Source organism: Galeopterus variegatus, unplaced genomic scaffold (genome assembly GCF_000696425.1).
Source record: "Galeopterus variegatus unplaced genomic scaffold, G_variegatus-3.0.2 Scaffold853, whole genome shotgun sequence".
Taxonomy (NCBI): domain Eukaryota; kingdom Metazoa; phylum Chordata; class Mammalia; order Dermoptera; family Cynocephalidae; genus Galeopterus; species Galeopterus variegatus.
In genome coordinates this window covers 251049-275861 of record NW_007726964.1, presented here as the reverse complement: position 1 = coordinate 275861, position 24813 = coordinate 251049, and the positions used below count along the sequence as shown (strand labels likewise).

The window sequence follows — 24813 nt, the reverse complement described above, 5'->3', positions numbered from 1 at the left end:
TGTCCAATTTCTCCCCGTCCCCCATTCCCTCCCCCCTCTAATTGCCCTAGATTTCTTCTCTCCTTCTGAAAGAGTAATGGTTACTCTGTTAATTTGTTGCCTATATGATCTGTCCAGTGCTGAGAGATGTGATTGGGTCCCCCAATATTATCATAGCAGATGCTGCTTCTGTCACTCTGAAATGGGTTTTGTGGAAAGAGACATCCTCTTCTTTGTCTCTGCTGGTGACTCTTCTTGTGTGAATTCACTCCAGTGGTTGGCAGACCATCTGCATGGTGGTTGAGGCATCTAGCCACTTTTGCAGCAGCCATGGTTATTGTGGTGGCTGTGGTGGGCCACCCATGTAGCAGTGCTGTTTTTGGTATGCTCCTTGGCACTGGCAGTATGCCTGGTTGTGGGGTGTGTCTGGTCCCCTTCTCCAAGCCTCTGATCCCTGGGCAGCCTCCAAGGCACTGGCACCATGTGCCTGGTTGTGGGAGAGAGGTCCAGTCCCCTTCTACATGTCCTGGGTCCCTGGGCGGGCCCCGAAGTGCTGGTGCAGTGTGCCTGATTGAGGGAGGGCAGTCTGGTCCCCTTCTCCATGCTTGGGTCTCTGGGTGGGCCCCAAGGTGCTGGTGCCCTGTGCCTGGTTGTGGGAGGAGGGTCCAGTCCCCTTCTCCATTCCTCGGCTACCCAGGTGGGCCCTGAGGTGCTGGTGTTTTGTGCCTGGTGTGGGAGGAGGGTCCAGTCCCTGGCTCCATACCTCAGGTCACTGGGCTGGCCCTGAGGCACTGGTGCCGTGTGCCTGGTTGTGGGAGAGAGGTCCAGTCCCCTTCTCCATGCCTTGGTTCCCCGGTGGGGCCTGAAGTGCTGTCTCAGTGTGCCTGGTTATGGGAGAAAGGTCCATTCCCCTTCTCCTTGCCTCGGGTCCCTGGGCAGGCCCCAAGGTGCTGGCATGGTGTGCCTCATTGTGGGAGAGAGGTCCAGTTCCCTTCTCCATGCTGCGGTTCACCAGGTGGTCCCTGAAGCGCTGGCTCAGTGTGCCTGGTTATGGGTGAGAGGTCCGTTCCCCTTCTCCTTGCCTTGGGTCCCTGGGTGAGTCCTGAAGCGCTGGCTCAGTGTGCCTGGTTGTGGGGGAGAGGTCCATTCCCCTTCTCCTTTCCTCCGGTCCGCAGGCAGGCCCCAAGGTGCTGGTGTGGTGTGCCTGGTTGTGGGAGAGAGGTCTGGTCCCTGACTCCATACTGTGGGTCCCTGGATGGGCCCCAAGGTGCTGACTCACTATGCCTGGTTGTGGGAGGGGGGTCCAGTCCCCTTCTCCATGCTTTAGGTCCCCAGGCTGGCCCCAAGGCACTGGTGCAATTTGCCGGGAAGTGGGAGTGGGGTCCGGTCCCCAGATTCAAGCCTCCGGTTCCCAGGCAGGCCCCAAGGCGCTGGCAGTGTGCCTGGGCCGGAACTAATTTTTTGGTCCTTTGCTTCTAACACGGGGAATTTCCTGTGGGAACCAGTACTTGGGGTGTGTGGTTGTTTAAATTGCTACATTGCTGCTGTTTCCCTAGGGAAAGCTTTTTGTGCAGCTCAGGGTTTAATGGATGATCTTATAGGTACTTCCGGCTCTCCAGAGACCCGGTGGATCTGTGTTCTGTAGATACTCTGATCTGGGCCTGAGTTTGTTCATCAAACTGCACCACATGCAATTCTGCATTCCTGACCAGTCTCCTCTGAGTGATCCTGCACTGATTGGGGAGCGGATCAGCTGTCTTCGCTGTGTCCCAGTGTTCTCCTGGTGGGCACATCTCCCCCACCGCCCATGCTCCAAACATTTCCCATGGGATGGGCCCTGCGCTGGTCCCTTGAAATGACTCACTGGCCTCTGAATGGTTCCCTTTTTTCAGTTGTTCTGTCTCCTCGCTCCTGTGTGAGTCCATGTGAACCCTATTAGCGGTGTTGCTCTCCTGGGGGCCGCCAAGGCCCTCTTCTCTCCTGCCATCTCCAAGTAACTCCATCTGAAGGGCACAGCTGCGGCTTCTGCCGGCTCCTGCTCCATGCGCTCATCAGCTCCAGCCTTAAAGCAGCCGCGGCCTGAAACGCTCAGCAGCTTTTTCTTTCTCTCATTGTAGTTTATCCCACCTTCATGAACTCTGTAGATCTCTCTTCCTCTTCCCCTGAGCTCCAGCGGCCCCAGCTTGGCTGATGTTACATTTTTGTAGTTGTAAATTTGTTTGATTTATGGGAGAGAGTGACGCTGTGGACAATCTATTTTGCCATCTTCAGATTTTCAGTATTTTGAGAGTTGGCCTATTTCTGATTTTTCCTTGTTTACTCTTAGGTGTAGGGTGTAACCCTGTAGTGTACTCAGTTAAAAGCCTGGGCTTTTCTTTCGTTGTGAGTCCAGAACTCTAATTTTTGTGTTCCCAATCCCCATGAGAATCCTGCAAGCTCTCTTCAGCTTCTCAGCTTCTGAGCTGCACTTTTGTAGTCAACTTCATGTTGACTCCTTTATCTCCCTGCCTCCACTCCCCTACCTGCTCAAAGATTTTGGCTCTTCACTGCTTTGGAGGTTTTCCAGTGCTTAAACAGATTTTTTTTTTCCCTTTTTGTCTTTTTTCGTGTCCGGCAACGGACCGCAACCCTCAGTGTCGCTCCCGTACCGGACCGGGACCGGCAACGGGATCGCAACCCTCGGTGCTGCGCCCGCCCCTCGCTCAGCCAGTGAGCGGGAACCGGTCTGTATGTGGGATCCGAACCCTCAGCGGGAGCGCTGCTGCGCTCCCAAGCGGTGCACTGTAGCAGTGCGCCACTGGGCCGGCCCCAGATTTTTTTTTTTAAAAGTTTGTCCAGCCTTTTAAGATTTTCCTCAGTGGTAGGATTGGCTTATAACAGATCAGAGATAGAAATGTCTTTGTTATATTGTCCACAAATAACTTGTTTTTTAATTATTTATTTAAAAATTTATTTTATTATGAATATTCATGAGATACAAAGCTGATTGTTACCCCTGTTGATGTGATGTGAGGGCCAGATTCATACTGGCAGCATACTCATTACTAGAAATTGCTTTTGTACCCATGTCCATCACCCAATTCTTCCCCCCCACCCCACCCCATTGTAGCCCAAGGAATGTTCTTCCTATGCAAGACCAATGCACTACTGTGGTCTTTCTTTCTTTCCTTCTTTCTCTCTTAGCTCCCACTTATGAGAGAGGTCATGAGTATTTATCCCTCTGTGCTTTGCTTATTTCATTCAACATCAGATTCTCCAGGCTCGTCCATGTTTTTGCAAATGGGAGTGTTTCATTCTTTTTTATCGCAGAGTAGTATTCCATGGTGTATATTTACCAGTTTCCATATCCAGTCATCCATCGATGGACATTTAGGTTGGTTCCATGTCTTAGCTGCAATGAACTTGGGAGTGCAGGTATCCCTTCAACATGATGGTTTCCACTCTTCTGGATATACACCCAGAAGTGAGATTGCTGGATCATATGGAAGATCTATCTGTAGTTGTTTGAGAAACCTCCATACTGTTTTCCATAGTGGCTGTACTAATTTACAGTCCCACGAACAGTGTAGGAGTTTTCCCTACTCTCCACACACCCTTGCCAGCATTTGTTATTCACCGTCTTTTTGATTATAGCCAGTCTAACTTGGGCGGGGTGGTATCTCAGTGTAGTGTTAATTTGCATTTCCCTGATGACTAGTGATGTTGAGCATTTTTTCATGTACCTGTTGGCCATATGTCTTCCTTTGAAAATGTCTATTCAGTTCCTTTGCCCGTTTTTTAATTGGGTTTTTTGTTTTTTACTGTATAATTGATTGAGATCTATGTATAGTCTGGATATTAATTCCTTGTTGGATACATAGTTAGCAGAAATTTTCTCCCACTCTGTAGGTTGTCATTTCACTGTGTTGATTGTTTCCTTTGCTGTGCAGAACCTTTTTAGCTTGCTATACTCCTATTTGTTTATGTTTTCTTTTGCTGTTTGTGCTTTTGGGCTTGTGTTCATAAAGTCCGTGCCCAAACCTAGTTCCTGAAGTGTTTCACCTATATTTTCTCTTAGTAAGTTTACAGTTTCGGGTCTTATACTTAAGTCTTTAATCCATTTTTTTAGTATATGGTGAGAGGTGCATATCTAGTTTCATTCTTCTGCATATGGATATCCAGTTTTCCCAGCACCACTTGTTAAAGAGGCAGTCTTTTCCTCAATGTAGATTTTCGTTGCCTTTGTCCAATAACAGATGGCTGTAAGCCTGAGGCATGATTTCTGGGTTCTCAGTTCTACTCCACTGGTCTGAAGGTCTATTTTTATACCAGTACCATGCTGTTTTGGTTACAATAGCTTTGTAGTATAATTTGAAGTCAGGTAGAGTTATGCCTCTGGCTTTATTTTTTTTTGTTCAGGATTGCTTTGGCTATTTGGGGTCTTTTGTTGTTCCATATGAAAGTCAAGATTGTTTTTTCCATTTCTGTGAAGAATGTCATTGGTATTTTGATGGGGATTTATTGAATTTGTAGATCGCTTTGGGTAGTATAGATATTTTCACAACGTTAATTCTTCCAATCGAAGAACATGGAATATCTTTCCATCTTTTTGTGTCTTTAATTTCTTTCAGAAGTGGTTTGTAGTTCTCAGCATAGAGGTCTTTCACCTCCTTGGTTAAGTGATCCCTAGGTATTTTATTTTTTCATTACAATTGTAAATGGGCTTACATTCTTTATTTCTCTTTCTGTTAGTTCATTATTTGAGTATATAAATGCACCTGATTTTTGGGAATTTATTTTGTATCCTGCAACATTACTGAAGTTATTAACCAGCTCTAGGAGTTTTTTGAAAGAGTCTTTAGTATTTCTGTATATAGTATCATGTCACTGCAAATAGAGAAAGTTTGACTTCATATTTTCCAATCTGGATTGCCTTTATCTCTTTGTCTTGCCTGATTGCTCTGGCTAGTACCTCCAGTGCTATGTTAAATAGAAGTGGTGAGATTGGGCATCCTTTTCTTGTTCCTATTCTTAAGGGAAAGGCCCTCAGTTTTTCCCGATTCAGAATGATACTGGCGGTGGGCTTGTCATAAATGGCTTTTATTGTGTTGAGATATTTTCCTTCTATACCTAATTTGTCGAGAGTCTTTATAATGAAGCGTTGTTGAATTTTCTCAAATGCTTTTTCAGGGTCTGTTGAGATAATCATATGGTCTTTGTCCTTGAGTTTGTTGATGTGATGTATCACATTTATTGACGTTTGTATGTTGAACCATCCTTGCATCCTTGGGGTGAATCCTACCTGATCATGGCACATAATTTTTTTAATATGTTGCTGTATTCTGATTGCTAATATTTTGTTATAGATTTTAGCATCTAGGTTAATAAAGGATATTGGCCTCTAATTTTCTTTTTTTGTTGTGTCTTTATCTGGTTTTGATATCAGAGTTATGTTGGCCTCATAGAATGAGTTTTGGAGAATATCTTCTGATTTAATTGCTTGGAATATTTGGAGGAGAATTGGTATTAACTCCTCTTTAAAAATTTGATAGAGTTCAGCTGTAAGACAAGTATACCTAGACTTTTCTTTGTTGGAAGATTGCTAATTACCGCTTCAATCTCATTGCTTGTTATTGGTCTGTTCAGGTTTTCTCTTTCTTCTTGGTTCAGTCTTGGTAGTTTGTAAGTATCTAGAAACTTATCCATATCTTCCAGACTTTCATATTTATTGTCATACAGTTTATAATAGTCTCTAATGATTCTTTGTATTTCTGTGGTATCGGTTGTAATGTCTCCCTTTTTGTTTCTGATTTTTGTTATTTGGGTCTTCTCTCTCTTTTTTTTTTTTTTTTTAAACCTACCTAATAGTTTGTCTATTTTATTTATCTTCTCGAAAAACCAACTTTTTGTTTCATTGATCTTTTCTATTGTGTTTTAGGTCTCTATTTCATTTAGTTCTGCTCTGATCTTAATTGTTTTTTTCTATCTAGTACCTTGAGGGTTGGATTGTTGTTGTTTTTCAAGTTCTTTGAGATGTAATGGTAGGTTGTTTATTTGAAGTCTGCATTCTTTTGATGTAAGCATTTATTGCAGTAAATTTGCCTCTTAATACTGCTTTTGCAGTATCCCACAGGTTTTGGTATAATGTATCTTTATTTTCATTAGTTTCTAGAAATTTGATTTCCTGTTTAATTTCTTCTTGGACCCATAGATCATTCAGTAGCCTATTATTTAGTTTCCGTATATTTGTATAGTTTCCAGAGTTTTACTTATTATTTATTTCCAATTTTAGTCCATTGTGGTCTGAAAAGATACTTAGAATGATTTCATTTTTTAAAAATTAGCTGAGACTAGATTTGTACCTAATATGTGGTCTATCGTGGAGAATGTTCCGTGAGCTGATGAGAAGAAAGTATGTTCTTTAGTTGTTGGGTGAAATGTTCTGTATATATCTGCCAGGTCTGATTGCCCTAAGGTGTAGATTAAATCCTGTGTCTCTTTGTTGACTTGTTCCCTGGAAGATCTGTCCCATACTGAGAGAGGGGTGTTCAGATCACCCACTATTAATGTATTAGGTCCTATTTCTTTAGGTCTAAGAGTGTTTGCTTTATATATCTGGGTGCTCCAGTATTGGGTGCATACATGTTTTTGTTTGTTAAGTCTTCTAGCTGGATAGGTCCCTTTATCATTACATAGTGGCCTGCTTTGTCTCTTCTTATGTTTTTTGGTTTAAAGTCTATTTTGTCTTATATAAGAATAGCTACTCGTGGTCTTTTTTGGTTTCCATTTGCAAGGCATATCTTTTTCCATCCCTTCACTTTTAGTCTGTGTGTGTCTCTATAGGTGATGTGAGTCTCTTGAAGACAACATATACTTGGGTCTAGCTTTTTAATCCAATTAGTCAGTCTGTGTCTTTTGAATGGTGAGTTTAGTCCATTCACATTTAGGGTAGTTACTGACAAGTGTTGCTTAATTCCCATCATTTAGTTGCTTCTTCTTTAGATGGTTTACATATCTTTTGATCATTATTTCCCCTTTTATTTCTCTTCTTCAATGTTAGTGGGAAATTTAAGGTTGGATTATTTAGTTTCTTTCTCATTCTTGCTGGCATTTTTGTTTCAATGGTGGGTTTTGCTTTTTCTTGTGTTTTTGTTATAGTGGTCACCATTATTCAGATTCCAGATGAATGATTCCTTTGAGAATTTCTTGCAGGGCTGGTTGTGTGGTGGTGAACTCCCACAACTTTTGTTTGTCTGGGAAATACACTATTTCCCCCTCATTTCTGAAGGAGAGCTTTGCTGGGTAAATAATTCTTGGCTGGCAGTTTTTTTCCTTTAGTATTTTGAATATATCATTCCACTTTCTTCTGGTCTGTAGGGTTTCGGTTGAGAAGTCTGCTGTTAATTTGATGGGGGTTTCCTTATAAGTGACCTGATCCTTTTCTCTTTGCTTGTAGAATTCTTGTTGCTTGTAGAATTCTTTGTCTTTGAGTTTTGGAAATTTAACTATAATGTGTCTTGGGGAGGATCTTTTTGGATTGTATCTGTTTGGGGAACTTTGAGACTCCTGGATCTGAAGGTCTGTATCTCTCCCTACACTTGGGAAGTGATCTGTTACTATTTCCTTGAATAGGATTTCAATACCTTTTCCTTTCTCCTCCCCATCAGGAATACCTGTGATATGGATGTTAGAGTGCTTGAGGTTGTCTGCTATATCTCTTAGATTTTCCTCATTATTTTTAATTCTTTTTTCCTTTTTTTTTGTCTGCTTGAGTTATTTCAAAAAGACCATCTTCAAGCTCTGAAATTCTTTCTTCTGCTTGCTCTACCCTGCTTCTCAAGCTCTCAGTTGTGTTTTTTATTTCATTGAGTGAATCTTTCACTTCTAGAAGTTCTGCTACACTCTTTTTAAAAAAAAGTATTAATCTCTTTATAGATTTCCTTCTTCATATTCTGGATATTTTTTGTTGTTTCATTGTGTTCTCTTATTGAGTCTTCCTTTATTTTTTCAGGTTTTCTTAAGATTATTGCTTGGAATTCTTTTTAAGACTTATCAAGTATTCCCTGTACCACATAGTCTGACTTTGGAGCATTACTGTATTCTTTTGGTGGTGTCATTTCTTCTTGTTTATTTGTAGTTCTAGTATTTTTTCGTTGATGTTTGGTCATTTGGTAGGGAGTTTGATTCTCTTATTACACTGAGGTTGGCTGTGAAATGGCTCTGAATGCTTCTGTCGTGGTGAATTGTCTTTGCTTGACAGTAGGTGTGGTGGTGGTTATGTTAAACCACCTTGGGTCCTGTTCCAGAATCTGTGGTTGTAGAATGAGACCCCAGTGTTGTGTGGTTCTGCTGGGCCCATGTGGCACTCCCCTCTGGGTCCAAGGAAGGGAAGGGGTTGCCTCTGCTGCATGGTTCTGCTGGGCTCACCTGTGGTGGGCCAGCGCGTGGATTGGTGCTCTCCTCTGGGTCCAAGGAGTGTGTGTGTGTGGGGGGGTTCCACTTTTTTTTTTTTTTTCCCTTTTTTGTCTTTTTTTCGTGTCCGGCAACGGATCGCAACCCTCAGTGTCGCGCCCGTACCGGACCGGGACCGGCAACGGGATCGCAACCTCTCCTCACGGTGTTGCGCCCGCACCTCGCTCAGCCAGTGAGCGGGAACCGGTCTGTATGTGGGATCCGAACCCTCGGCGGGAGCGCTGCTGCACTCCCACGCGGCGCACTGTAGCAGTGCGCCACCGGGCCGGCCTCCACTTGTTTTTTAAAAAAAATTTAAAAATATTTTTTTTGATGGCTCGCTGTTACAGGGATCGGACCCTAGATGTTATGAAGAGCAATTTATTTATTTATTTATTTTTAGAAGATTCTTAGTTCAGTGTACCAGATATTAGAATTTCAGGGGCTTGATATATTAAATTACTCTCATGTTGAATTTAGAGCCAGTTGATTGTTGGAAAAATAAGTTAAAGATCAAAATGTCAGCTGTATTATCGCTAAAATCTAGGATGCAGGCTGTGGCTGAGATATGGGACAAAGTGGACTCAATGTCCTGAATTGAATTTGACTCTTCCGGTAGATAGGTTTTCTCACACAGGTCCAGTCTTCCTTGCTGTGTTTATCACAAGAATGAGAGTAGGTGAGACTTAATGTGTATCACTTATATGGATCAAGATTCTGGAAAATTAAGTAATTTAGTGTAATTTAAAGTGAAATTGTAAATCACTGTTGTGGTGAATAAGTGTCTGTTACACACAACCTATGATATTTCCTATAATGGAACTTTTTATAAGTTTTATAAACTTTTATAAATTTGGTTGCAGAGAATAGATTTATAATAAGTTGTAATATTGAGCATGCTAGGATATAAAATATTGTTTTGCATTCTCAGTAATAATCACAAAATGGGATTTTTGTTGTGAACAGGTTAGTTATTTGTCATTTATATTCAGAATTTATCTAAAAGAACTCCAGTTTTAACTTTTTAAAAAAATTATAAACAAGACTTTAGTATAATGGACAACACTCATATTTAGGATTTCCTGAGGGTTATAATCAGTGATACGTTAGATAACACAAATACAGTCAAGCAAGCTACTTCTCTTAAAAAAATTCACCAAAGTTTAGGATCAAGTTACCATAACATGGGGCAAATTAGAAGGAGAATTGAAATGTGTCAATACTTATTACAAGGAGATTTACCAGTAAAAGAAAGTATCTTTTGGTTGTCTTGGTTTGACTTTTATTTTACATAATTAGTTCAGCCCATTCTTAAAAATTCCTGGAAGAAACACTTTTGATGCAGCTTTTACTTTATATGATTGGTTTTAGTTATTTCTTCTTTGTAACAGCATCCAATACATATTTAAACTGATGAGGTTAGAAAGTGTGTATTTTCTTCCAGTTGTATAATAAATCTCTCTTACTGCTTAATTTATTGTTAGTCATTTCTTCATCTTTTAAATTATCTTTCCTTTGTGCCTTCCAAAGGTATTTGCTATCGAGAAAATGTGTATTTTTCACCATATTGTTTTTCATATATTTCAGAAATGTTAAAAAAAAAAACATACTAAGAAGAACCAGTGTTTCCCAGTATATCTGAAAACAATTTTTAAAAGGATCTCTGATGTTAAATAAGTGAAACAAAAGAAAAGACTAAAACACAAAAGAGGCTTCTAATGTTTACTGTTAAGTTTAATGAAAATTGGTAAAGTGCTAGATGGAATTAAGGACATTAAACATCATTCAGAAATTTATAAAGATTTGTTTCCATGGTCCTGTTTTCTAGGTTTTAAGTGTCTTGCTAATTGTGTTGGCTTTGACTTTGCTCAGTCACTGTACTAGTCTGTTTCTGTTGCTTATAACAAAATACTTGGAACTGGGTGATTTATAAAGAAAAACAAAACTTATTGCTTAGAGTTTCTGAGGCTGGGAAATCCACAGTCCAAGGAACACATCTGGTGGTGGCGGCAGTAACCACTCACATTGTAAGATGGTGGAAGCACAGAGAGCAGAGAGCGAGAAAGACTCTTCTCATCTTTTAATGCCTTCACAACCACGCCCCTGACCACTGTTTTTAATCCATTCACTACTGTGCAGTCCTACAATCCAACCACCTCTTTAAGGCTCCACCTTTTGGTTACTGTAACAGGATTTCCCACCCTCATAACAGTCACAGTAGGGGCTGTTGCTAGTACATAAGACTTGGGGGACACAATTCAAGCTTTAGTGACTTTTAGGGGACATAATTCAATCCACTACAGTTGCTAACATGAAATACAAATTCCTGAAATGCTGTGTGTTCTGAAAAAGTCATGTACCTGTTAGTCATAACTAACAGGGCTTATAAGAAAAAATAGGATAGGTTCAGACTGTGCAAATCCTTTACAACTTTTAACCAGAACAATAACAGAATAAAAATAAAAATGAGCACAGGTAAATCTCTATTGACATTTGTACCCAGCATCACAGACATAACGCTGAGATCTGACCTTTTTTCTTTGAGATTTAGGCTTGTGGAAGCCTTTACTTCCATAGCCTTCAGTTTAGTTTGTTTTTGTTATCTTCTTAGCTTTTTCATCTGCACTTGCAACTCACCAGAAGGGTTAATGTCATAAACAGCATAGGGCTTTTTGAAGCCACTATTTGTACTTTAGGAAGGCACTTCTGCCTGCTTTTTGGCTTTTAATGTCTTCCTATATTGTATTGCTAAGCCTTTCTCTTTAATTTGAGAGAGCTTGTACGTCATCATTGAAAAGATTAGCATGCTGTAGAAAATCATGTTTTATTTAATGTTCAGTTCATTTCCTTATTTCCCAGTTGAATAAGAGATATTTTTGTTATTGAAATACGGGTTGTAGCAGAACATACTGTACTGCATTAATGATTATGGGTACAAACCCATGTTTCAAATAGGCTTTAGGTAATTCTGAACATTTTTTGAGGAGGTGGTGAGGTGATTAGCTTGCCATTGTTTTTAGCCTCATAATTTGGGCCTTAAGAGCTTATATAAGGAGTAGGTGAAGGTCAACTCTGCCTTTTTCTTCTTGCTTGCTTTAGTATTATCCTAAATCTGTGATTACATACATTACATTCATTTTTAAAACTGCTTTATTGAGGTATAATCGATCTATAGTACAAATAAGCTTTGCCGTATGTTTATACCCTATAATGAAATGTTCTTTTATCTACTAGGTAATCTTTTTAGTAGAGAATTTTAAAAGAATTAGTAGGTGATATCCAAGAATACCCATGATAAGGTATATGTAAGTTGTAGTATGTCACAATTCACTGAAAGCTAGCAAGAGTAAGATGCTGCTGAAAATTCTTATATTAAACCTTAACTTTTTAAGGTTAAATATGCTTTAAAAGAATTAGTAGGTGATATCCAAGAATACCCATGATAAGGTATATGTAAGTTGTAGTGTGTCACAATTCACTGAAAGCTAGCAAGAGTAAGATGCTGCTGAAAATTCTTATATTAAACCTTAACTTTTTAAGGTTAAATATGTAAAATTCTAATATTTTCTCCCTGCTTCTCAGTTGGTCATCTTATATACACTCCCATTGAGTATTTGTACCCAATTTAGGAGACTTCTCAGGTCTGGTGGGTATCTGCTAGATACTTGGGTACTGGGTCACAATGTACTGTTTTGTACAAATAGCGTTATCAAGCCTTAGAAGATGGTTCAAAGAATAAAGTTCAGATAAGCATTTGTTTTGCTGCCTTTTCCTTTTGATTGTAGGAAAAATTATAGCTGTTTGTGAGTTCCAGTTAAGGGTTCAGTGTCTTTGAGTAATTTTCTTTTTCTTTTTTTTTTTTTTTTTCCTTTTTGTCTTTTTTTACTGACCGGCAACGGGATCGCAACCCTCGGTGTTGCGCCGGCGCCGCGCTCAGCCAGTGAGCGGGAACCGGTCTCCACATGGGATCCGAACCCTCGGCGGGAGCGCCGCCGCGCTCCCAAGCGGCGCACTCTCCAGTGCGCCACCAGGCTGGCCCAGAGGAAATTTTGAATTCTTTTTCTTTTAAACCAGAGATGCTAGTGTGTATCTAAATTGATTGATAAGAAATTATTATTCCTATTTAAGGTGCTGTTATTGCCAGAAATAAAGGAGCAATATGCAGAGGAGTTATGGATGAAATAATAGTTGGTAACTCTATATTTGCCTATGTTATTAGTTTTCAAATTGTTTTCAGCAATGGGACCTTTTCTTAGAGACCAAACAAAAATTTATGGACTACCAAAATGTAAAATAGACTAAAAAATTGTGAATTAGATTCACTTTCCATGATTTGACCATCATTTGTTATAGAGTATGCACATACAGTGAACAGAAGAGAGATGGGACAGATATATGTAAAAGGTTAAAATTTTTCAAAGTTTTAGAAGTGTTTACTTAAAAACTTTCCCTGAGATACATAGAACCATTTCTTCCTGGACAAGGATGAGGCATCATGCTTCTATAGTTTTGTTGAGAATATTTTTACTTTTTCTTTAAAATTGGGTGGGCCACTGGGTCTGCGTAATTACCTATATAGTTAGAAGGAGGGAAGAGGAAAGAGCCTGTGCTTTAAAGCAACCAACCAACTAACCAACAACAACAGTTTTCTTCTGGCTGAAGTAGTCATTCATGGTTCCTACTGATAGTTGTATGGATAGCAGAAAGAGCTGCTTCTGGTTACAATTCTGCTTCTGTCATATACCTGAATGGCTCTGCCCCTAACACTTCATTTCCTACATTCCTTTTCTAATGGGGTTTTTATGAGAATTAAATAAGAAAGTGACTTTCTTTTGCACATTTTGTGCTCAGTAAATGTTAATTTCCTATTATGATATGTGAACACACTATCTTGCCCTTTGATTTTCATGTGAACTTTTTTGTAAAGTACTTGGTCATACCTTAAGAAGTTCATTGTTTAGGTTTGATTAGTATTTGACTGGAAAATTGAGGATCATGTCTGTGGGTATAATGAAGTGATGTTAGAATATTTTCAGTGATTGTTTTTATGTGGCATATGAAATGAAAAATTTAAATCTACATATTTTAAAAAATATTGATAATAACTATAGTGATGTATCAAATTGAAATAATATGAAAAGGGAGTTTCCTGTTTGAAATTCCTTTAATTCCATCTCAAATTCCCCAGCAAGGCAGCTGTCCACTTTCGGTCACAATTGCTGACTTGTTTTTAAGGGATATAAGTAAGACACGTCTTTTCCTATACCCGGAAGATGGGATCCAGGATATAAGATTGTATGACTATACATCACTTCCTCCCTCCCAGCACTTTGAATGCAAGTAAGGATTTAAAAGTGTTTGGAGGATAAGTCTCTATAATAGAAAACCTTCATTGAAAGTTAGCAAACTCAGAGACAAATTTCTCATTCATTTTTATCTCATACTTCTCTTTGGTTAAGGAGACAGTATATAAGATATGGTATGTGAAAATACTTAAGCACAATGATGGCATACAGGTTTTAAAATGTTTTACTGTTCATTTGCCCTTGTGATGTTTTTATTTTGTTAATCAGTTCGTTGTTATCCAGTGCATCCAAAACATTCTATTTGATGTATAATATTCATACATCTGTATATACACAGAGAAAAGTATATATATATATTATATGTATACAGTTTGATGAATTTTCACAATCTGAACACCCATTTAATCAATACCCGGGTCAAGATATGGAACTTCACCTGTACTCTAGAACCACCCTCTCATCCTGACAGTCTAGTTACCACCTCCACCCATGTTTTTCATAAAGTTTATATTATTTTCTGAATAAGTTTTTAAAGTATTACTTTTCTGAATAAGTTTTCTTTGTTTACTTTTCTAAATTTTATTTATATTACTTTTCTGAATAAGTTTTTTGTTTATTTTTGTGGCTGGTTGGTACAGGGGTCTGAACAAGTTTTAAACAAAGTTTTAAAGACATCATATTTGCTCTTAATTTCCAAGTCAATGTTAGAACATCATTAGTAAGAAATGGGGTGTATCAAACATATTTCTGTTGGGAACTTCAAAACTTTTTTCCATAAAGGCACTCAGAGAGCTCTATGTCCTTTACATAGCCAACTCAATATAATATGGTAATAGGCACAGAAAAGTAAAATACTTAGCAGTAGACAAAATAAAAAATATGTAGAGTACATATGACTAACACTTTACTGAAGGAAATAGAACCTACATTGTTCTTGGTAGAGAAAAAAGCCAGTCCTTCTCAAATTAATCTATTAATCCCTGTAATGATCCCAATGCAAGTTTTGGCCAGAAGCAACATTTATTGAATTTCAGAGAAGAAAAGGAGGCAGAGAATAGTGAAATGTATTATAATGTAAAATAGGATCTGTTCAGTGGAGATATGGAGAGCTATAGATATTTATGAGTAACATATATATATATTTTAACTCGAAGAAATAGAATACATTTCATTTATTTGTTTTGTTATTTTTGGCCATAAAACAAGTCTTAATACATTAAAAAAAGAGTAAGATCACAGAAAATATATTCTCTGACCACAATAACAGAGAAGGAAATTTAGAAAATTCACAGATAAGTAGAAATTAAACAACAGTCTCCTAAATAAACAATGGGTTAAAAAAAAACAACATGGAAATTAGAGAGTACTTGGAAATAAAAATCAAAGTTCAACATATCAAAATTTATAGGATGCAGGGCTGATGCAGTGCTTAGAGGAAAATTTATAAATACCTCTAGTGAAAATAAGAAAAGTCTAAAATCAGCAATGTAAACTTCCACCTTAAGAAAACAGAAGAACAAACTAAACCAGAAGCAGATATAGGTAGAAGATAACAAATATTACAACAGAAGCATATGAAATAGGGAGTTAAAAAACAAAGAATGGGTCGGCCCAGTGGCGCACTGCTACAGTGCACCGCTTGGGAAGTGTGGCGGCGCTCCCGCCGAGGGTTCGGATCCCACATACAGACTGGTTCCCGCTCACTGGCTGAGCGAGGCGTGGGAGCAGCACCGAGGGTTGCGATTCCGTTGCTGGTCCCGGTCCGGTACGGGGGCGACACTGAGTGTTGCGATCCGTTGCCGGACACGGAAAAAGACAAAAAGGAAAAAAAAAATAAATAAAGAAAATCAACAAAACCAAAAGTTGTTTCTTTAAAAGGATCAACAAAATTTGCAAACTTTTATCTAGACTGACCAAGAAAGAGAGAGAGAAGAATGAAATTACTAAAATCAGAAATAAGGCAGGGGTATTATTACATTGTCATTATGGTTTTTTGTGGTGGTAAGATTGGGTTTCTTTTTCTCATTTGCATTTTTGTTCTGCCAGTGGATTTTGTTTTTTCTTGTGTATTCATGCTAGTGATTATCATTTTTTGGATTTCAGATGCAGGATTCCATTGAGAATTTCTTGTAGGGCTGATCCTGTGGTGGTAAACTCCCACAGCTTTTGTTTTTCTGTAAAATAATTATTTCTCCCTTGTTTCTGAACGATAGCCTTGCTGGATATAGTATTCTTAGCTGGCAGTTTTTTTTCTTTATTATTTTAAATATATCATCCCATTTTCTTCTGGCCTGTAGAGTCTTGGTTGAGAAGTCTGCTCTTAGTCTGATAGACGCCCCTTACAGGTGACTTGATGCTTTTCTCTTGCCTCTTTTAAGATTTGCTCTTTGTCTTTGAGCTTTGCCAGTTTGGCTGTAATGTGTCTTGGAGAGAATCTTTTTGGGTCAAAGTGTTTGGGGATCTTTGAGCCTCCTGGATCTGAAAGTCCATGTCTCTCCCTATACCTGGGAAATTTTCTGTTATTCATTGAATAGGTTTTCCATGCCTTTTCCTTTCTTCTCCCCTACTGGAACACCCATGATTTGAATGTTTGTGTGCTTAAGGTTGTCTGCTAGCTCTCTTAGATTTTCTTCATTTTTAAAAATTCTTTTTTCCTTTTTTTTTTGGCCACCTGGGTTATTTCAAAAAGACTGTCTTCTTGATCACAAATTCTCTCTTGTGCTTGTTCTAGCCTACTGTTTAAGTTCTCGGTTGTGGTTTTTATTTTGAGTGACTCAGTTCCATGAGTTCTGCTACATTCCTTTTTAAGGTATAATCTCTTTGTAAATTTCCTCCTTCATATCCTGGATATTTTTATTTTTGTTTTTGTTTTTTCATTTTGTTGTGTTGTCTATCTGAATCTTCTCGAATATCAGTGAGTTTCCTTTAGAGAGTTGCTTGGAATTCCTTTTCAGTCATTTCAAGGTTTTCCTTCTCTGTAGGGTCTGGTGTTTGAGAATTACTGTATTCTTTTGGTAGTGTCATATTTTCTGGGGTTTTCCTGTTTCTAGTATCTCTTCATTGATGTCTGGTCATCTGGTAGTGTAGTTGCTTCTTCTCTTACTCTGGAATGGGCTTTGAGGAGAGAGGCATCCTCTTCTTTTTCTGGTCTCTGCTGGTGACTCTCCTTCTGTCCATGCAGTGGAGTGTTTGTGGGCCACCTGTATGGTGGTTGTGGCTACTGCTGTGGTGTTGAGCCACTTTTGAGGCAGATGACATCTGACTATGGTGGTGGCTGTGGTGGGCCACCCACATGGAATTGGTATTTTCGGGGTGCTAACTTGCCTGCTTCTGGGTGGTGGATGCTGCCCTAGGGTCGTGCCTAGGACCTCTGGGCATTGCTTTCTTGCCTGCTTCAGGGCCGAGTGGGCTGCCCTTGGTTCCTGCCTAGGATCCCAGGCATTGCTTGTGTGCTTCCAGGTGGAAAGGGCTGGCTGCTTATGACTCCTTCCTAGGACCCTGGGCATTCCTCTCTTGCCTGCTTCTGGGTGGTGGGACCCTCGGCTCCTGCCTAGGACCTCAGGCACTGCTCTCTTGCCTGCTTCTGGGAGGAGGTGTACATGTTTTTTCAAAAGCACAGTAGGATAATATACTTTTATCTCCTGAGTTAGTTCCTACATTGGAGCTAATCTATATTTGTCAGACATTAATATTAGAGATATGGAAGATCTAGTAACTGGGCAAGCAGGGAGATTAGCCCAGGGTTTGATTCAAGTTGTCTCTGACCTACCTAGTTATGCAGTTTCATATAAGACTTGGGTAGTGAGGTTTTTTTTGTTTTTGTTTTTTAAGTGTCTTAATTTAGGAGGTGGGATTTTCACACCAGGTACTGGTTTTCCAGCCATCAGTCTGGTTTTGGTCCTTCACCTAGTTTAGGCCCTTTTAATTCTCAGTCGTTGGTATTGCTGCTTTCTGACCTGAAATCCTGTTGATCTGTGAGACTTTTAGCTCCTACTCATTGCTTGGCATTTTTCTTTCTGGTCCTTGAATAATTGGTGGTGGTGGTGATGTTTTGTTTTGTCTCAGTGGGGCTATGACTTTTAACTATTCTCCAGTCATTTCTATACAATTGGAAGTGGAGAAAGGAGCAAATAGTGTTAATTTTCTTCATTGCTTTGAAGTTTTGGTTGTAGGTTTTTCTTGAATGTATTTTTCTTTTTAAAATTTCCTTCCTTATTACTCTGCTTTAGTATCACTTTTAAAGAAAATAATCGCAGACACTAAAAAAAAACCCAAAAACTTACTGTCCAAGTCTTGACAAGGAAAGGTCACAGACATAGGCTTCAAAGAAGTCCTAAGCTAATTCGGCTTGCCTAGTGACTGTACCTTTGTATTAATTTTATATATTGACAACAGTGGTGTCTGAAAACAATTCAAAATTTACTTTTTAAAAAGTAATACTAAACAGAATAAATTTTCATTGTGAAAATTTATAAAGTTCCAAGTAAAAATGTATGTATAACCAACCTACGTTATCATTCTAATATAAATTATTAGCAGATTAAAGTATCATAGTATCATTTAAAATAAATATTATGTAGAAATAGATTAATAACACACAATTGAAATAGCGTTTGATCTTTAAAATGGTTTTAAAAACAAAATGATATTGTTGAGTTAAGCAACTGCTCACATGTCCCAATTGCTGAAAAAGTTCTCTGGCTCTACAGTAGTGGGGAATATTATGGGAAAATATTTATAAGCTCTTTCTAGACTATTTTTTCCTGGTTATTTAATCTTCACATAATTATCTCTCTTTGAGAGAAGTTTTGGGGAGAATGTGGGGAAAGCAAGGATTCAGTTCTTTAATTGATGTCAGAGTATAGTGTTCAAAGAAAGGTTTCTTTTGTCTATTATGTGTAAATGGAGAGTGTAATGCAGAATTACTTTTATCATGTCAGTATGAAGCGTTAATATTCTGTTTGGAAAATCTCTGAGAAAGATTTGTTCTCCCAATAGAAGCTTTTGCCTTGTCAATTTGTAGTTTTTTTTCTTATAGTGGTTAATGGTGTTATGGAAAAATTCTTTCTAAATGAATGCACCATTCTTTGATTTGAAATTGTAATACAGAGTATAAATATGGATACATCTAAAAATATAAATGACTGAGATTTTACATTGTAAACTTTTAAATTTGCGGGGGGCGTGGCTGGCTAGTAAAGGGATCTGAATCCCCTGACCTTTGTGTTACCAGTACCACACTCTAACCAAGTAAACTAAGTGGCCAGCCCATTACCTTTTAAACTTACTGAAATATCAAAATTGTACCAATAAAGGTATGTTGATAATTTTTGCACTTAAAAATATGCTCAGATGCTGAATCCTTGAAAAGTAGTCCAGTCCTTCTGGAGAGGGGAATGTGTGTGTGTGGGGGGGTGTCTCAAAATGTGAATTTAACAGTCCCAATTTAACTGGAAGTTGGTTATTTATTTTTAATGTGGTTTTTTTTCTTTCAGTTGAAGAGAATGAAAATTAAAAATATGAAATCTATCTTAGTGGTAAACATAGTATGTGCAATTTTTGCAGATTTTTTTTTGTGGTTGGCCAGTACAGGAATCTGAACCCTTGCAACACCGTGCTCTAACCAGCCGGGCTCACCAGCCAGCCCCTATTCTTATAGAGTTAGTAAGTTAAAAATTCATTACCTTTCTAAATTTTGCGTGTAATTTTCCCTACATTTCCCCCCTATCCTGCTGTTTTGTTTTCCATAATCCTCCAGCTTCCATCACTTTCCTGGCTCCCATTATTTTTTTCAGTGTGGTGTCACTTTGGTCATTGAGACTAGGGGGCTGAGTTAAGTATATTGGACATCTGTGACTTAGGTAATATTCTTCCAGTGTCATTTCCTAGTAGTTTGACCTTGGGCAAATCAAAGATACTTAATTTCTCTGAGCCTAAGTTTGTTTTTTCCTCTTTAAAATAAGGGTGTTTTCTCCTGCCTTCCCCATAGTTACTTGGGGTTGAGAAAATGTATGCAATAGTGTTTAAAAAAGACTGTTACCTTCACAAGTATATCCGTTGAGTAGTTTGAGAGTTACTTTCTGATTAGTTTTTTCATCCCCACCAAGTTATGTGTATATACTTTTCCCTACTTTGATTATAAATTTAATGTATGTTCATTGTAGAATGTCTGGAAAATACAGAAAACTTAAAGAAGGAAATAGAAATCCAGATAATGCATCATCCTTTTTTCCTGTTTTTAGGGGAAATTTAGGTTTGAGGCTGAGTTCCCTGAGGGAGGTAAGGATAGTGTCTTATTTATTTTTGGATTTCTTATTCTTTGTCTAATAGTTGATAAAATGACGTTTTTCTATTGGCTAAAAGAACAAAGGAAAACATGGATAGGGTCAATCCTAATGTTTTCTGGCAGAGGTTAGGAAACCAGTTACAATTGTTAGATCTGGAGCTTCTGGCCAATATCATATTAAAGTGGATTGGCATTTTTTCAGCGAGAACAACATATGATAAAATTTAAAGACTTGTTTTTGAATTCTTGGAAATTGTAAATACTGTCTTTTTATTTTTTTTAATAGGATGGCTTAAATTCCTTGGTCCTTGATTTGGATTTTCCTGCTTTGAGGAAAAACAAGAATATAGATAATTTCTTAAATAGATGTAAGTATGTTTAAAGTTTATATTTGATCATATAAGTGTACTTTTGACAAGATATTTATGTTTGATTAATATTATTACAGTACGTAAACTTAACCTATTAAGCTCTTTTTTTAAGTTTACCATTTGATTTATTTAAAAACTAGTATTCTTTATTTTCAGAGCAAAACTTTAGAAACCAAATTGCTATATGTAAACTAGGTGAAGTTCAAAATTTTGTATGATTAAGACTATTTAGCTATTTCAGGACAGGTTATTTTTAGTAGTTCCAAGAGAAGATTTAAATTAATATTGACAACATCTTAATATTACCAGAAGACTTAAGGTTTATGTTTCTGTAAATGTAGAGACTTCAACCAGGTTAATGAAAAGTAATGTAATATTACCATGTATGTGGTAACCCTTAATATTTGCCAATATTGATGTTGCCGAAGAAGTAAATGAAGTCAAATTCTAAGAATAAGAAATCCTCAAAATGATTAATATATACTTTATATCACCACAGTAAACTCTTTTATTTAGAATTGCCAGAGACTGAGGTATTTTCCCATTTAAACACTTTTGTCTGTAATTACTGTATATATAATGTATGATTACCACTTTTCAAAGATGTAGGCTATCAAAACCATTACTAAGATTAGCCTTACAAGTGATTTCATGGCAACTTTCTGCCATGGTTCAGAATGCACACCAGGAGTGCGTGGGTCATCAGTTTGTCAGCTGTCATCTAACTTGCCAAACAACAGAGTCAGAAATAAAATAGTGTTTAACGGCTACTTTTTGGCAGTCAGTAGTGTTTGTTTATGTGTTAATAAAGTATGAGAGTTTTGTTTCTTTGATGTAACATTAATGTGTATCTTAGATTTTTAAATAGCAGTTTTAAAAAACTGATTTAGCTAAAAACTAAGTCCACTTTCTTGAAATAAAAATTTATTTACATATATAGTGATTATTTAAAAATATTTCTTATAAATATGATGATAGATTTTACAAATATGGTGATCTTTTTATTGTAGATGAGAAAATTGTGAAAAAAATCAGAGGTCTACAGATGAAGGCAGAAGACTATGATGTTGTAAAAGTTATTGGAAGAGGTGCTTTTGGTGAAGTCCAGTTGGTAAGAATGTATTTGTTTTGTTCTTACTACTTTTTTTGACTTCGTTTTGTGAAACATTATAAATAGCAGTTGAGAAGGTATAATTTCTGTGTCCAGCCATGCCAAGTGTTAGCTCTATGACCTTGGTCAAGCCACTCCCTCTCTAAGAGCCTCAGTGTCTTCATCTATAAAAGGAGGCAACTGGGCTGTAGATGCCAGGTCTCATCCATGTCTGAATCACAGTGGTTTACAATAAGGCCACTCAGCTTCACATGTGATCTGCCTAGCAGTTAATATTCCACCAGAACTATTATGTTTTTATTTGGAATGTTCAGATTAATAACATATTTGCTCAGTGAACTGAGATTTACTTAGATATATAAGAAAGCCAATGAATAAATTTTAATAACTGAAAGTAAACCTGAAATTTATCTTTTCAGGCCAAAATAAAGTGGTACCAACTTGAAATATTACAAATGTTGACAATAAATATTAGTTTTATATTATTAAATGAAGAGCTATAATAATCTGTTTTCATCACCTGAGTATATGAGACTCCTCTATTTTTGTCCTTACAGTTAAATTAGAGTCAAATTCTGTTTTTAATGCCACAGTGTTTTACTCCTTTTAATGGAATGTTGAAAAAAGCTGTGATCACTGTAAGCCAGCATGGGTTTCTCCAAGACATCATGGAAGACTAATTTTTTTCTTTTTCTTTTTCATTGCTTTTTTCTTTGGTAGATTTATTAGACTTGTAGATTAGGGTAGTGCAGTAGGTGTAATATATATCTGTAAGATATTTGAAAAAGGTTGACATTCTTGAGGATGACAAAGAGAAATGTCAACGGAACAACTGTGTGAGTAGGAAGCTTTATAACTAATTTAAAAGCTGTATTCTAAGGAGACTGGTGAAAACATAGATGGTGCATTGGACATAGATTTTCAAGGAATGGTTTCAGAGTCCCTCCTCTCCTGTTAAACATTTTATTAATGACTTACATGTATGTGGGCAATGGTAGTGTGTTGAATAACTTTGCAAATGAGTTAACCTGAAGTTTATAATGGAGATGATTTTATATGATGAGCCAAAATCCAGAAATCATCACTGGAGAAGATCATTGACGAAACAGAAGCAGTGAAATTTTTTTTTTTTTTTTTTTTGCAGCTGGCTGGTATGGGGACCCAAATGCATGTCCTTGGTGTTATAAGGCTGTGCTTTAAAAACTGAGCTAACCAACCAGCCCTAGAAATAGTGAAATTTAACCAGAATAAATGTACCTAGTGTTGCTTTGCCTCCCACGGATTTGTCACGCCTTTTCCCCTGGGTGACGGAGCCGCCAAAGATTACTCAAAGCCCATCTCTTTTGAGCAGTGAGAAGCTCCAGAGAGGGGTTAATATTGCAGGACCCTCAAGCGTGAGGCATCCTTCCATTTGAGAAATTAACCACAAATTGGGGTTCTCTTCCTGCATTTATTCTCCAGACCAGCAAGTTACAGGAAGAGACATAGGTGGGGTTTTGCTAAGTACAGTTTAACAAGTTTTACAATAGATGGTAACATTCAGTAAAAACAAGTCAGATGACATTCTGTTAGGCAATTAAGTGATGCACTAACAAAGGCTTGATTTAGCAAACATTCCTTTTCCCTCTAGCAGCTTTGTAGTAACTTTACATATCAGTTAATAACTTGTCTGTCTTTGAGCCAGCAACCTTGCTGTGTTACAATTCTTATCTTGCAACAGAGACTCATTAGCCTGGGGAAAAATTCCTGTCCTTTGCAAGGTCAATATTTGAAACTGCAAGGCTTTGGAAAACCAGGCCCTGTGAAGTACGTTTGCTTTATGAATCCTCTACAACTTGGGTGTGAAGAATACAAGGAACAGTAGATTGTTTAACAGTGATGTATGAAATAAAGAACAATTTTTCTTGAATGTAAACCAGTCATTAGTGATTAGGCTGCCCAAAACCATAAAGAAATTTGGGGCTGCTTTAATATAATTTGTAATGTAAGAGATAAATTTGCTCTATTTTGACATGATTGAGTTATGCCTGGAATATTTTATTTATTCTAGATAACCTTTTGCCCTGGTTTTTGTTCTTTTTGTTTTTTGTTAAAGACTATTTTTCAGAGCAGTTTCAGGTTCACAGCAAAATTGAGAGGAAGGTACAGAGATGTCCCATATAGTCTTTGTCCCCCGACATGCATAGATAATTTCATTATCAACATCCCTCCATTGGAGTGGTACATTTGTTAAAATTGATGAACCTACATTAGGATTTGCTCTTGGTGTTGTACATTCTATAGGTTTAGACAATGTATAATGATATTTAGTCATCATTGTACTATGTAATATTTTCATTGCTCTAAACATCCTCTTACGTTCTTCCTATTCATCCCTCTCCCTCCAGCCCCAGGCAGTCGCTGATCTTTCACTGTCTTCATAGTTTTGCCTTTTCTGAATGCATATTAATAAGTGAAAAGCTTCAGATTGGCTTTCACTTAGTAATATGCATTTAAGGTTTCTCCATGTCTTTTCATGGTATGATAGCGCATTACTTTTTAGCACTAAAAATGTTCTATTGTCTGGATCTACCACAGTTTATTTCTTCATTCATCTGCTGAAGGACATCTTGATTGCTTCCAAATTTTGGCAGTTATGAATTATGAATAAAGTTGCAGGTTTTTGTGTGGCCATAAGTTTTTAATTTATTAAATACCAAGGCTTGTAATTGCTGGATTATAGGGTCAGAGAATGTTCTGGGAGAAATTGCCAAACTGTCTTCTAAAACTGGCTGTACCATTTTGCAGTATCACCAACAGTAAGTGAGAGTTCCTCTTGCTCCACTTCCTCATGAGCATTTGGTGTTGTCAGTGTTATATATTTTGGCCATTTGAATAGGTCTGTAGTGGTACCTCCTTGTTATTTTTATTTATGTTTCTCTGATGACATAGGACGTGGAACATCTTTTCACATACTTGCTTTCTGTATATCCTCTTTAGTGAAGTGTCTTTTCAAGTCTTTTGCCCATTTATTTTATTTTATTTTATTTATTTATTTATTTTCCTAATTTTATTTTGTTGATATACAATGAGATTGATTATTGTGGCCCATTACCGAAACCCCCCTCCCTCCTCCCTCTCCCCGCTCCCACCCAACAGTGTCCTTTCTTTTTGCTTGTCGTATCAACTTCAAGGAGTTGTAGTTGTTAAGTCCCCCCCCCCTGGTTTTTTTGTGTGTGCGTGTGAATTTATTTATTTATTTTTAGCTTCGACCAATAAGTGAGAACATATGGTATTTCTCTTTCTGTGCCTGACTTGTTTCGCTTAATATAATTCTCTCAAGGTCCATCC

The 24813-nt window shown here is 37.7% G+C and overlaps 1 protein-coding gene across 1 annotated transcript in view; it reads left to right on the top strand.

Annotated features, from left to right (window-relative positions):
• Nucleotides 1-24813, top strand: part of ROCK2 (Rho-associated, coiled-coil containing protein kinase 2) — a 169228-nt gene that overhangs the window by 26428 nt on the left and 117987 nt on the right. Inside the window, exons 2-3 of the mRNA XM_008572959.1 lie at nt 20288-20369; nt 21383-21483. Of these exons, the coding sequence (XP_008571181.1) occupies nt 20288-20369; nt 21383-21483 (183 nt within the window). The remainder of the gene's footprint in view (nt 1-20287; nt 20370-21382; nt 21484-24813) is intronic.